At 39.0% G+C, this 15,293-nt stretch overlaps 1 protein-coding gene across 2 annotated transcripts; it reads left to right on the top strand.

Annotated features, from left to right (window-relative positions):
• Positions 1-1,126: 1,126 nt before the first annotated feature.
• rgs14b (regulator of G protein signaling 14b) lies at positions 1,127-15,234 on the top strand. 2 transcript variants are annotated; one of them, XM_005921140.2, is made up of 15 exons: positions 1,127-1,324; positions 4,445-4,466; positions 4,626-4,777; positions 4,896-4,988; positions 6,410-6,553; positions 6,650-6,823; positions 7,940-8,021; positions 8,152-8,216; positions 8,398-8,616; positions 8,854-8,930; positions 9,288-9,414; positions 10,377-10,458; positions 11,281-11,330; positions 13,269-13,368; positions 14,088-15,234. In XM_005921140.2, exons 1-15 carry the CDS (start codon positions 1,199-1,201, stop codon positions 14,360-14,362), a joined length of 1,788 nt encoding a protein of 595 aa, XP_005921202.1. In that variant the 5' UTR covers positions 1,127-1,198; the 3' UTR covers positions 14,363-15,234. The 2 variants fall into 2 exon arrangements, with proteins under 2 accessions (XP_005921202.1, XP_005921204.1); XM_005921142.3 differs by lacking the exon at positions 1,127-1,324 and adding an exon at positions 1,932-2,069.
• The last annotated feature ends 59 nt before the right edge of the window (positions 15,235-15,293 follow it).

Here is a 15,293-nt window from a genome sequence, read left to right as displayed (position 1 = left end):
ACGGATTAAGCCACACTCTAATTTTCTTGGCCTTGTACCAAGTGATTAAAGAGAAAACTGACTTGTTAAAAGGAAGCGATGTAGGAGAATGTGAGCAAACTGGTATTTTCCCAGATGTGCTCAGGCTGCTATTTGTGCAAAGTGAGTCCATTCTACATGGACCTCAACAACCTTTCAAATCAAACAGCTTTGGAAATAGTTTTAAATGAATTTACAACTGTTTTTGAGGCAAATATCAGCCTGCAATCTGTGCTCATTAAAGCACTTAAGCAGCTCTAGTTAAAGTCGTAACTTTCTGTTTTTGAGTGTAAATTCAGGAAGCGTTACAAACTAACCTTTGTTTCCTCTGCTTATAAATTGCATAGTGAGACCACTTGGCTTTAGAAATGTGTACGTTTCCTTTCAGTTTTAATTCTTCCACCAATCAGTTTCACTTAATACATCTCTACTGAAGTTGATCCTTTGCTTTTTATATACTACACATTCACTTAACATGCTTAACGTGATCAAGCTACTGTATAATCCTCAACATTAACATGGTACTTCGGGAAAATTATCTATCTATCTATCTATCTATCTATCTATCTATCTATCTATCACTGGCTGCCTAATGATTCATACACTGACGGCCTACGACATCCTGTAGCGTTTCACAAAAATGCCCTGTGGGACCAGGAGGTGCCAAATGCATGAAATATGCATGAAATTCTCGTGCTAGTTAGTGTAGCATGTTTTTTTTTTTTGTATCAATATTGTCTCTTTTATTATATAGCATATATGCTAACATGTTGAGTTGTTTTTCGATAAACCACTCTCATGAGTTTTGCAAAACACTTAAGTGAATAGTTTTTTTCATGTTATTGTAGCATTTAATGTGTTAATTTAACAGCACTACTAAAACATTACAACTCAAATGTACTATTAGCTACTAAGTACTAATAATTAGTATAGCTAAGTACTATCAATTAGTATGGCTAATGTGATATCATAGCTAAGTAAAACAAATTCCAAGCTGCCAAAAAACTATCCCGGGGTAGAGGGCCGCCGATTGTCCAGGGCTGCTTGTGAGCATGTCAGGGCTTAATTAGTTGTTAAGTAGCACCCAATTGGCTGTAGAAAACATTTATACAGTCACGGTAGCGCCTGGCTAATATTGTCTACACTGTGTTCTGTTCTGTATTTTCTAGTATCGTGAACCATGGTTACTTTCAGCGGAGTGTATAACAGGTTTTCTCGCCTGGCAAAAGTTGCAGCCCAAAAGCAGCAACGGAAATATAACAAACTGTGCGCCATAGCCAGCAACATCTTGGGCAACAACAAGAAGGTATGCCACATACAGTGTGAGCTTTCGGTGCATGTGTGACTGTGCAGTTTTAGCCTGAGCGTTATCTTGAGTCATCTGTTTGCAATAGCGAGAGAGTGGTACTGTGATGATTTTTATCTCTTATCATTTCATTTGAATCTGCGCAAAGCCATGTAACGAGTTTTGCTTTCAGATGATCCAGAAACGTGTTAAATGATACCATATAGCAAAATTGGGCTTATAGCAAAGAAAGGCTTCTTTCACGAGGCCCGTTTGAAGGGTAAGACTTGAAATGTGTGTGCTTTAGGCCGCAATGAGTTAAAAGTAAAACCGACAGATTCTGAAACTAAGGTCTAACACTAAATCTGCAAAATTGTCATGTTTATTTAGAAAGATAGAAAGCCAAAATAACCAAGCGTTTCATTGACTGCGCATAAAAAAGCAGAATGACAGTCTGGCTGCCTGTGTACCCACATCACAGTGTTTCTCAAGATGTAGGCTGAGAGCAGTTTGATCATAGTAACCATACTTCCTCTTTTGTGGCTTGTTGCTATGGTAAGACTTCCCTTCCAGGCAGGAAGTGACAGGAAGACCCAAGTGATGAGTTTTGTGTGTGAGTGTGTAAGGAGTGTGCATCAAGTTTGGGTGGAGCACTCTGCTGCGTCCCCTGACAGTGTGCACATCGTAGGACTTCAGCTCTGAAACTGGTGTCTGGGCCATCATGGCGAAGAACAGCAATTCTTTAGAGATCCCTATTGGCCACATGGTGAGTTGGCACCATTCTTGTTAGGTCTTACTTGGTTCTGTGGCCGTCCTTTGGGTAGTAGTTCTTTGATACGCTTGTTACGTATACGATAGGAGGCTTTGACCGGCCTCCCACAGTGACTAGTCAAGGCATTTTAGTGTTGAGTGTGTTGACTACGCTTCTTGTAGCTGTGCAGGCACTCTAAATCTCCCTGTATGCTGTTTTGATCTGCTTTTTAACGGTGCTGTTACTATTAAGCTGACTTCCAATCCAGAGTATCAAGAGTACGGTTTGAGCAGTTGTCTCGTGCTGGCTTGTGTTTTGCCTCCAGTCTTTGATAGTGCCAGAATCAGCCTGTGTGGCTACACTTGGTTGCTACTGAGAACAGGCTGGGCCATTCTGAGCCAGAAGGAGAAACTGAGCCATGCCTGTTGTCCAATCTGTCATGTGTAGGCTGAGTTGGCTTCAGTGTTCTCGGTGTGAGACCATTGCATTTCTTGAAATGGTTCAGTTCTGCCAAAAAAAGGTGTGAAAATGTATCAACGGATATTAAGTCACAAGAGCAGGATGTTGCCGTAGTCTTAAAAGAAGGGGCTTTCTGTGGCTTGCGTTTGATGTCTGCATTTTGATATCGCTCCTTTAATAGATTTTTCAGAGTTAAAAGTGCATTTTACGAGAATGCAAGGTTTACAGCTAAGACAGTGACGAATCGATTGTTTTCATTAGTGTTTAGAAAATGTACTATTGACTATGAAAGCAGTATTTGCATAGCAGAGCAAATAACTGAAGAGGTGGAGTCAGAGAGACTCACACCTGCAGAGATAGACAGCCCATTTCAACCGTATATGGTCAAAATGTAACAATAGACAGGGGCTGTTGTCAAGATCAGTTATTTTTGGTTACAACAATGCACTCTCTGCTTAGAGTGCGTCGATTTATAGATATATCTATATAGATGTATAGATTTATCTCAAATGTAAGCTTGTAGCAAATGTCAAGCATAAAAGGATACAGTGACGTATTAGGAAAAATAAAATGCTAATTTTTTATTGTATCGACACATGAGGAGCTCTACAGCGAAACCCATTGATTCTGTTTTGGGAATTGAGCAAACTGACCTTTGATTAGTGGATGATTTTCTCCTCTTCCTCAGCCTGTGTTGCCTTGGTTATGTATCTGAATTTCACTTTAACTATACAATGTAGATGACCAGTTTGGTTTGTGTTGCACTAATGTAGCTGGGTTACTTTGCAAATTGTGCCTTGCAGGACTTCCTAATCAGAGCTAGTTTTAGGATGACAAATAACTTTATCTAGTTATCTATATCCAGTTATATCCAAAGTAATCTATTCATAAAAAGTTAAATGCTCTACTTTAAAAGCAACAGTTACTGTGCAGGGTTGTGAAGATATTTGCCTTTTTCTGTAATGTAAAGGATTCCGTTACATTAGTATTATCAGTTAAAAACAATGTGTACTGTTGCTTAATCTTGCATTGATTAAAATGGCACTCACAGCTGTCAGTTCTGAAAATGGTACTTTATTTATAAGACCTATATCCTCCACACACTCTGGGCAAGTTGCTACCACACAGACTATACAGACATGTAGACACACACACATTCACACCTTTGGGCAATTTTAGAATCAGAGCCCACACGTCTGTGAACTGTGGGAGGAAACCAGAGCATGAAGAGGAAACCTTGACAAAGCTCATAAATGTATCCATTGACGGTCTCCTATGGATTAAAACCAAAAATTCTGCTGTGAGCTAATTTGCTGCTGTTTAAACAATATTTCCATAAGCTGAAGCTTTTCTGTGTATACGTCAGATCAGTATCTTGGTGACTTGAAAACATGTTTGTGATCACAGCTTGTAGGTTACAGGTGTTTAAATAGTCTGCAGATTTCATTCAGTTTCTGTAAAAAAAAAAATGTGTCGGTTGAAGCGAACATTTACAAGATGTGCATTTTGTGTGCTCTGAAAGCTGAATGAGGCTTATTGTCACCAGTTTTGCAACCACTTCCTGTAAAAACAGCCTTGGCTGATTGCGCTACAGAGTTACAGGTTGGAAAAAAAAACAAGAAGAGAAAAATAATGTGCAGCTGCTGTTCGTGTTTCCCTTCCTAAAGGCTTTTATCGTAGTGCTGTATAGTTGTTGCAGTAATATTGAGCTGTAGTGAGAATCTCCACAATCCTGTGTAAACGGGGCCAAAGAAAACTTTCTTCTTTCCTTTTGACTGTGCAGCCTGAAGAAAATATACGTAGGATAAATTTGAATAATATTATCAGTATTATACAGACAATAACAGAGTATTCAGTATTAGGCTTTTTCTCAGTTTTAGTTTTAACTGTTGAAGTAAAGTTCTTTGACAGATTGCTCTCTCTGTTCACAGAGCCAGGCAGTGTCAGATGGAGGTAAGCATGAGCAGCCAACTTGCATGCTGCTAATCCTGTACATATCTCAGTTCTACAACGTGAACATGTCTGTGCATGAAAATATCTGATTCAGTCTCACTCTTGGTCATGCTTTTCTGTGCTGATAAATGGGTGTGTTTGTGCCTGGATATGCTTTAGATTTGAACATGTCCGCACGCGGCTGTGGCGGCAGCAGCACCAGCCTTCCTGGGACTCCAGCCGGAGAGCATGGCCCAGCCAACAGTGTCATGAGCTGGGCCGTGTCATTTGAGAAACTGCTGGAGGACCCTTTTGGGGTCCGTTACTTTACGGTGAGGCAAACTAATGTTGGAATTTTTCAGTTAGGAAAAAGTTCAGGCAGAGTTCAAGTGTTGACATTAACTAATCATTACCCATACCTAATAATGCTGTGTGTGTGTTTGTCTGCAGGACTTCTTAAAGTCTGAGGTGAGTGCGGAGAACATTTTATTCTGGCAGGCTTGTGAAAAGTTCAAGAAGATTCCGGCCACTTCCTTGGATGAGGTACAAACTCTCTCTAAACTTTTCTTTTATGTATTTATCTTTAATTAATACTTTATTGCAGTAGTTCTTGTACTATGGGAGACAGAACTACTGCAGGACCAGATGTAAAGTATGGAGTGAAGTAAATATGATTCTTAAAGGGAAAATTAACAAGAGTTTGATCATGAAGTTGTGATGGCCTTCAACTTGGATCATATTTGATGGGTGTGGAGTGTGAATTTTCCTGCCTTCTGAAGTGGGATATGGCAGGAAAAATATTTGTAAACCATTACCCTGATAGCACACATTTGTTAAAACATATGTTTTGTAGAAAAGAAGTGGACTGTTTAGTGGGAATAGGGTTGCCTTGTTGCTGTAACCGTGGGTGTCTCCAGCAATCGGAGGATGGCAGTGCATCAGTAATTCTGTAATATTTTAGTTGCTTTTCAAGTAACCCAAGCATTTTTCTGTTGTAATTTTGAGATGATCCCTCCAATAAGTCATTTGGTGCACTTTAACTGCTGACACTAACTTTTAATTGCATCAACCACAGTCAAACAGCCAGAAGCTGTGCATTGTTGGCAAAAAATAGATCTGCTATATGATAATTTTTATGGCTGTTTTTGGAGATTTACCTTGTGAAACAATGTGCAGAAATTGTAAGTATTCAGTTATTAAAAATGAAGAACAGGTTTGGTGGGAACTACTTAATTTTCCATTTTATAGAATGGTTGTTACAGTTACCAGCTGTTGCAGTTTGCTCTATAAGCTTCTTTTGGCAAATATATTGGAAAGCAAAGTTATGTAATGCAAATGCATCATAATTTGGAGGACATTTGTATTCCTCTATAACAGTTTATATTTAGTGGTTACAATGAAAACCTGTTTAAACCCCATCACCAGGACCAATGTGTTAATATCCACAGTAGCTCATAATTTAGAGTATTCAATATAGTATTGTGTTACACAAGTAAACTAACTTTTACCATTTGACTGTGGCTGACCTGAATCTATCTTTCACCTCCTGTGGAGATTATTTCCATTGGAGATTGACTGAGGAAATAGAAAAAGTATTGAAAGGATCCAAATAGATCATACATCAGCCATAATTATGTAGGTGAAAGGTTTACCTTATCCTTTAGAAATCTGTATGATTTACATCAGAGAGCCACAGAAAGGTTTCCTTTAATTTATGCTACATAGAGTGTGCTTAACGCTTAAAGTAATACCACCATGTAATTTAGGAGCTTTGCAAACAATAAGTGACTTACTAGAGGATTTAAGAAGGTGAACATTCAAATGAAATCCACAGGGAAATTAACAGAGTGTCTGATCTTACTTGTGCCTCAGCACTTCATGAACTGTAATTAAGAAACAAAGTTTAGCTGATTGCTGACCTTCAGAATAGTTCAATCTGACAGAGCTCTTGCTGTTTTTTCCAGCTGAAAGCAGAAGCTCGCTCAATCTACAGCACCTACCTGTCTGAGAGTGCTCCCTACTCGGTGAACATTGATGACACAGCAAAGACGGAGGAGAAGGACCTTCAGCAGCCTACACCTGACATGTTTAACAAAGCTCAAGCGCAGGTTGGTATGAATCAACCCTACTACTTCTGCTCAGTAATTGTGACTCATTTTTGACACACAGATGACTGGGTGCCCCCTCTTGTTGCTTTGCTTCAGATATTTAAGCTGATGAAAATGGACAGCTACAGGCGCTTTGTACGGTCCCCTCTTTATCAGAGCTGCACTTTGGCAACAGTAGAAGGCAAAGGCCTACCTCGGCTCTCCAATGAGTCTCCGCGCATGGGATCCTGGGAGGATATGGCCTCCAAAGTCCCCTTAAGGGAAAAGAAGGTACCGTATTTTCCACACTATAAGGCGCACCTAAAATCCTTTAATTTTCTCAAAAATTGACAGTGTGCCTTATAATCATGGTGTGCCTTATGTATGAATTCTGGTTGTGTTTACTGACCTAGAACCGAATTTATGTGGTCAAAAATCTGTCAAATGTTTTAGTACGACTTTGGTAAGCTATGAAGTCAGGAGCCTCATGGACTCGGAGTAATCTGGGTCCAAAACTCCGTCCGCTTCAGGTCCCAAAGTCAAACGATCACTGTGGCATCACTGAGAGTTAAACTGTCCAAATTATTTTATTTTTAATAAAATGATCAGAGTTGCTGCTTTACCAGGTGTAACAATTAAGTTTAACATTCAGGCATCCATGAAAACAGAATTTATTAAATTTAACAGAGTTAGAAGTTAGCAGGAAGTTAGCTCGCTAGTTTCCACCTAAACATGATATAGCATGTTCTGACTGAGAGATTTCTGAAAAAATAAAATGTACAGCTCTGCTATCACTTCTAACAAAAATGAAAACACAAAACTAAACAGCAGTGACTTTTATAGGGTTGCTGAAGTTGGGCTAGCTGGTATATAATGCTGTGCTACATGATCGCTAGCGACACAGCTATGTTAGCATAACATAAACACAGTGAAGCTGGAGGATGAACGCTAACTGTTTTCCGATTGATAAAAGTTAATGTGAGAGTTCTCGATGGTTGGGGACAAATGCAATCGCATGGCAGGATGCTGTAAACGGACCAAACTTCAGTCAGGAGAACAACTCAGATAATCCATCCACAGTACGAGGTTAGTCATTAGTATACTGCAACAACATGGGGATAGAGCAGCTGCAAGAGAATTCAACATTAATGAATCAATGGTACGGAAGTGGAGGATCAAGAAGGATGAGTTGAGTAAAGTTTGACTTATCGGACTGTTTTGTTTCGCTTAATGCGCCTTATAATCCAGTGTGCCTTATGTATGAAAACGGACCCATTCATTGACAGTGCACCTTATAATCCAGTATTCCTTATGGTCCGAAAAATACGGTAGATGGACTGAAGATCGAGATGAAGAATACCTGTTTTATTATTCGTTTGACATTTATTTAATCGCTGCCTCCAACAGAGCAAGAAGTCAGACCCTAACAGCTTTCTAGGTGGTAAGAGTGCCTCAGAGAAACAGCGACAGAAACGAGGATCCTGGGGAGGTAATGTGTGCCAAATGACACATCTCATGCTTCTGTGATATCTTATGTACATCTTCTGACTTTATTTATTTATTTTTAAATCTCATCAATAACAATGATTCCAACTCCTATGGCGTGGTTTCCTGGAAAGAGTCCCATTTGTCCATCAAGTCGACCAGTAGTGTGGAGCTTGGCTCCATCTGCAGGCATATGGAGGTCAGTACATTTATAAAGCATTTAGAGTTGGTTGGAATTATGGGAAATGAATGTTAATTTACAATTTATATGATTGGAGGTATACAGTTAACAAAACTAATATTCGAGGTGACAAGTATTAGTATAGAGGAAAATGTGTGATTGGGATTACACTTTTCTCATTTCTCTGTCTGTGATGTAGAATGGTCGCTCGAGTCCCCGCTCCCCTGAGCTGGGGGGTGGAGGTGGGAGTCGTGTAGGGTTGGAGGGGGGATACTGCTGTGTCTACTTGCCTGATGGCAGTGCCTCCTTGGCACCCACGCCTAATGGCCAGCCAATCAAAGACTTGCTGACTAGCCTTTGTGAGAAAAGAGGCTTCCCACTGAAAGATGTTATCATTTACCTTCATGGCAAGGACAAGGTGAGCACGTTTGCTGTGCTTCAGCTGCAACTTTAAATCAGGAGGCATTTTTGAGGAACTTGAGCCACACTGTAAAGTTGTTTACAACAGTGAGCATGACAGACGACTGCCTCCTTCCTGTTCTGACATTTTCGTGCTGTGTTATCTCACCCCCTCAAAGTAACCCATGTTGATGTTCACATCTATAGAAATCCCTCTTGTTTCTTTCTGTTTGAAACATAATTTCTCTCTCTGCAGCAACCATTATCGCTGGACCAAGACTGCTCCGTACTGAGAAATCAGCAGGTCTCTTTAGAGCTCAGAGTGACGTTTGCGTGAGTCAACTGAATGACTTCCTTCACTTCCTATTTTCTCCTGTCTTTGACACCATAGCAGGCTTGCACACCCCCACTACATGTCCTTTCTTACCATATTAGAGGGAAGTCCTTGTGTTAATATGCACACAAAGTCTAGCTCTCTGAGCATTAATCTTTGTACTCTTCCTTTACATTGACTAAATAAAATTCAAAATGTAATCAGAAATGGGTTTCCTGCTAAGATATCCCTTGCCAGCTGCCCTCGTGACTACAGACATTGTCTGACAGTAATTCTGTACTTCTGTTCCATTGCATTTGATTCAGTGTGAGTCACAGTGTGAGAGGAAAAGTTATAGAAATAAGTGTGTGTTTCAGGGTGGAGATTGCCTTCTCTGGTAAAACTGTGGGGATCATGGTGAAGTCTAGTAAGACACTGCAGGAAGCTCTCTCTGTGGTGCTGCAGAAGCACAATATTAAGCCACAAGAGGCCTTGGTCACCATGGTGAGTGTTGCATACGAGTAGGATTATAATATGTTACCTTTTCTTTGAGTCATTTCCATATAAAGATTATCAATATTGTCACTTTTAAATGAATGATTGATTTTCTGTGGTTGAATTCTACCGACAAAAATATGTGAAATGCCTTTTAACCTTTAATCTATTAGGAAAAATCAATGTGCATATTTACCTATGTAAACATGTAATTTCAAAGTGTTACACCAGTGATTCTTTTCAATATTATAATATCAATATCTATTTTACATATTTTTCAGCCATGTATAGTCTAGGATTATTTTGAACTATAGGTCTTGCAAAGATACTCAGTAGAGCAAAAAAGCTGGAAATGAGCGTCACTTTTAAGGATGGATTTCAAAATCTGTCACTAAATGAATGGCACACCCTTGTTGGCATTGTCATTGTAGCTGCATTGAAATGAGTCACACACTTGAATGTTTCTCACGTTTCAAAGTTTCACATTACATTTTTTGAAAACTTGCTTTACTTAAAACCTTTATCTTTCTCAGTAATGGGAAGCCAGCTGCACAGAAAACATTTTCCAGCCACGGTTTCTTTCATTTCTTATTACAGGAAAGAAGGCCTCTGTTTGCAAAGCTGCTACATTTTAATGAGTCATCTTCTTTATTTGTCAACTTTCACAGACACAAGTTTAGCTTATTGTTTTAATGAAATTGCTTTAGTAAAATTACTCATTTTAGAAATAATGCATGGTTCAGATTATTAAGATATCATTTTGAAACTAATGTAAGCAGCTTCTGTGTGTCCTTAAGATGCTGGTTCTACTTTTAATAAACGTTACACTAGTTTGTAGTGAGTAATGAGATTATTTTAGTAATGCATTGTCTTTTCTAAGTTATGCACAACCCATTTACTGCAGAGATGATTGATTCTCATAGTACTGTTCAGCTAAGTATGTCTGCATGTGTGTATGCTTTGTGTTTCAGGTTGGAAGTGATGAACCTCTGAATGTGAGCACCAATGTGTTTAGTCTGGCCAATAAGACGCTCCGACTTGACAAAATCAAAGGTTAATATACTTGACCTTTTTAGAAACCCATAAATTTACCTCAATGTGAAACAGGCTGATTAATGTTTATAACATTTATTGTAATACAGCATGCAGCTACCAGAGGAGCACAATAAGCCACAGGATGAAAACAAACCTACTTAGCTGATAAGTAAATGAAAACAGTCTTCAGTGAAATCAGATAACAGCACATTTCATCTCTCCATCAGCTGATTATGTTGGCGATACATTGGCCATTATTGTGTGTTCTCTGGTGCTGTCTGTGGCTCCTTATTGATTTAATCGTTTCTTAATGGCTCGTACAAAGTGTTTTTCAGCTCGTGGTGCTCTCTCCCTTGAGGCTGTCTGAAGAGTCTTTTCACTGTCCATTTTGCGGTCATGTTTTTTCTGCATCACTGTTTGCATGTTTCTTTCTTTACTTTGCTTTCTCTTTGTGCATTTCTCTTTTAGCCACTTTTTTTTTTTTCTTTTAAATTGAAGTTAAAATGTCTGAGTCCATTTGGTTTGTTGAATGCTGTGCCACTTTCAGTTCACTCACCTCTTTTCCTGACTGCTGAGGCTAGATCTGACTTCAGTTTGGATCAGTGCTCTCGGCCTCAGATTCTTTTTATTTTGTTCAGGAGGAACTAAGTAGATTCAATTAGAGTGGTTGTATCCCAGGAGGACCATTTTAATACTTAAGATGTTTTATCTGCCTAATGTCAGTGTTTAACGTAATGGGTATGCTAAAGTTCTGTAGCATCGTCAGCTTTTTGTTGACTACTTGTACACTGAAAATAAGAGTACTGTTAGAAACTCATTTCCATCTTTGTATGTATACAGGCAAAGAGCAGACCAGCATTTCCAGAGGCGGCAGTTCTGCAGCCAACCAGGTGAGGCAGTGTTTATTGAAGCGTCAATAAAACGCAAACAAAAATAATTTTACCATCATGAAGAAACTTTGAATTGCTGCTTTGTGATTCTTAGGCATAAATATTCTTTTGTGACTTTTGGGTAACTTATTTTGGAAAAATAACAACTCAAATGAGAATTTTTGTATGAAGCCAAGGCTGAACATGAATAGTGTTAAACAACCTTCATTACCTTCTTAGACAAGTCCCTATGTTGCCCTTTTTTGACTATTTTATGGGACCAGTCATTTCCCTTTAACAGTATCTATATAAACATACATTATATAAATCTATGAAAAGTGGTATGTTGCAGTGTGTAAATGGGCCTCATTCACAAACTACATTATGTCAAATCTATATAATCTTTCTGTACAAATGTTTAATGGACTAGTGTAAGCATATACATGCTGGTACTCTGCAAAGAAGACTTAAAACCTCCTGATCACCAGATGGTTTTGGGTAATTTTAACAGACATCTTTGTATTCAAGGTAAAATAAGAATATTGTCAGAAATGATCGTTTATAGTTTTCCAACTTGGTATCACAAAATGTTTACAAAATTAAATGACTATAAGGAATATGTTAGCTAAAATGATTTAGGCCTTAGCCTACATTTTTATCCTTTCAATATGAGGTCTCACCAGTTCAAAAACAATACAGAAGGCAAAGTCTGAGACATTTCAGGCTATATTGCTTTAATGATTTATTTATTCTTATAACTTTTATCCAGCGCACTCCTTCTGGGAAGGCTTTCTACAAGTTTTAGGAGTGTGTTCATTGGAATTTTTGATCATTCTTCCAGAAGCGCGTTTGTGAGGTCAGACGGTAATATTGGACGAGAAAGCCTGGCTCACAGTCTCTGCTCTAATTCATCCCAAAGGTGTTCTATCAGGTTGAGGTCAGGACTCTGTGCAGGCCAGTCAAGTTCTTCCACACCAAACACGCTCAACCGCTGTCTTTATAGACCTTGATTTGTGTACTGGTGCGCAAGTCATGTTGGAACAAGAAGGGGCCGTCCCCAAACTGTTCCTACAAAGTTGGGAGCATGAAATAGTCCAAAATGTCTTGGTATGCTGGAGCATAAAGAGTTCCTTTTACTGGAACTAAGGGGCTGAGCCCAAGTCCTGTAAAGCAATATGCCAAAACCCCCTCCCCCAGACTGTACAATGCAGTCAGACTACCACTCCTCTGGCAACCAGCAAACCCAGACTTGTTCAACAGATTGCCAGATGGAGAAGTGCGATTTGTCATGTTTCCACTTCTCTAGTCCAGTGGCAGCGTGCTTTAAGACTCTGGCGTTTGAATTGCACTTGTTGATGTAAGGGTTGAATGCAGCTACTTTGCCATGGGAACCACTCCATGAAGCTCTTTACACACTCACTCTTGAGCTACTCTAAAGGGTACAAAAGTTAGAAGGGGTGTGTGACCTCTATGCGCTATGCTGCTGAGGTCTCAATAAACAAAAAACATGTCTTTTTATTTGCCATTCTGCCCTTCAGGTGTTGGTCTTGTGCACTTTTGAATTATTTTTGGCACTGCTGCAATTTTAAATTGCTCCCTAGATGTCTTTTTCTAGCCACCTGTATGCTTCAAATATGCCATAAATATACCTCAAACTCCAGCTGATCTAATCCTTATGTTGAGGAGCATCCCTAGTAATAAGAGTTGGGTCTCTGACTGTGAGCCACACACCTTTTCTTCAAGATAAAATGCAAGTTGAAGTGAGACACACTAAAGGAGGTTCGTTTGTACTGCAAGGAGGAGCGATCTCAAACTAAGTCTGGAAATGGTATATGGCTGCACAAGACGCCGTCAGATTCAATGATTAAAACTAGAAATGAAAACTTACTAAGTGTTACTGAGATTTTAAACCTTGTGAGCTGAGAAATGGTTTGTTGATGATGCTGAAATCTGTTTTAGTCCCAGGGAGGAGCAGCAAGTACAGGTCCAGAAGCCAGATCACTGAGCCAAGACGGAGCTAAGGCTCAGCCAAGGTCTACCAAGAACCGCGAGATGGACGGTAGGATGACTTGGCAATATCTAGTGTGGTTTGGTTTAAGGTTATTGAATTAGCTGAGTTGTTTTCAATGTGGGGAAATAATTTTGTTATATCAGTCTTTATCTGCATGCCAAAATATATACATGTAGGTAATACTTCATTAGAATATACATGATTGTTGCATCGTGAAGTTGTATGACTATCTTTATTAGCCAACCCATCTAAAAAGGATGGGCATTTTGAGGCATATGCGTTTTAGCTTTTTACCCCTCAGCTTTAAAAGGCTGATGGGGTATTGTCGTCACTTGCTGGATGGGTGGCATGGACACAGGTTTGGGATTCTGATATCTTGAAAACAATGCCTTGTAGAACTTTTATAACTGATACCATAGATGCATCCGCTAAAAGTCTTGGATGAGTTTGAATCGGTGACCTCGACCAATGGAATGCAATGGGTACTTCTGCCAGGAGGCTTGGGGGGGGGGTAGGTAGCACCACTGGCAGGTAACAGTATTGAGTTTTTTTTTTTTTGTTTTTTTTCTCAGATGTTTTATATTATTATTGAAATTCTGTTCAATATCAAGATTATTGTCAATATATCAACTATTTAGATTACAAATTAGATTGGATGAAACTTTATTAATCCCTTGAGTGGGTTCCTCCGGGAAATTCAGATTATATTACATTTATCTGTTTATCAGAACAAGAGGGCAACAATAACAATGATTTGTCCATGCCAGGGTTCCTTGACATGCTGACGAGGGCTCAGAACTCCAGGGTGGATGATCAGCGAGGTCTTCTCACCAAAGAGCAGCTGGAGGTTCCTTCCTTCCTCCAGCTGCCCACAGAGCAGGTGCAGGAACCAGAGGATCCCAGTATAGCCAGCTCTTCCACTACTGACTCCAAAGCAAAATCTGAGGATAAGAATTCAGCTGAAAATTCAGCCGAAGCAGCGAAGGAAGCCCCCGACTCTGCTAAATCGAAATCCCCAGACATGAGGGAAACAACAGTTTGAAAGACAATCATGTGTTGGATGAACGAAGATGTGATCAAAAAAACTACGACGAACATTTCACAAAACTGTGATATGATTAATTTAAGAAAATTAATGCAAGAAAAAATTAGTCCTATAGCACTTTTTTCTAATTGTTCGCAGTATAAGCTCTGAGAAAGCGGTGTGCTACCACACGCTGCTCTATACTTTTGAATGACCTTTTAAGCCAATTTGTAAATAAGGCAGATCATGGCAAGCATTTATGGTGTCGTTCTAAAACACTACACATCCTTATGGGGAAAATGTTTGCTATGAAATGATTAATTCAACCTTATATGAAAAAGTTATAGGTCAGAATGTCACCCTGAAACTTTAAATGTTTTAGTATACATTTTATTCATCCTCTGATTTGTAATACTGTACAGATTTTGATATATCGTTCACATTTCTTCTGTTTTTTCACAGCCGTACTTTGCAGTAATGTTTTCTTTAAACTAAGCACAGGAAGGAGTGACTGTCCAAAATGGGTTTTAATGTTTTTGCACGGTTTCTTTGCTTCAACATGCATGGAATATTTGATGCAGATTTAGTATTTAATATATTCTTTTTAAATTTGTGTGTTGCATGCTTTAGGTGTGTGTGGTGTGTTGTGTGTGGTTTTTTTATTTTTATTTTTATTTTTTTTATTTTTTATTTTTAAATTATCCTTATGTTTGCTGTGACTGCACTTTGCAAAGCCCTGGTCATGTCCTGTATTCCTGTTCTCTACATCTCAGACTACAGATCAAGATCTAGTTCATTAAATGAGTAATGTGATAATAAAAATGAAATGGTTGCAATGATTCTAATGATAATCCACAGGGTGTATTGAAAAAAATTAAAGTGTTTTATAAGAACATTGTTATCCTGTCCGTCTGCATTTTTTTTTTTCTTTTTTTTGGGGGGGGGGTGA

The sequence above is a fragment of the Haplochromis burtoni genome, unplaced genomic scaffold (assembly GCF_018398535.1).
Source record: "Haplochromis burtoni strain Fernald_Lab_line unplaced genomic scaffold, NCSU_Asbu1 Contig_10, whole genome shotgun sequence".
Lineage (NCBI taxonomy): Eukaryota > Metazoa > Chordata > Actinopteri > Cichliformes > Cichlidae > Haplochromis > Haplochromis burtoni.
This window is presented reverse-complemented; position numbering and strand designations above follow the sequence as displayed.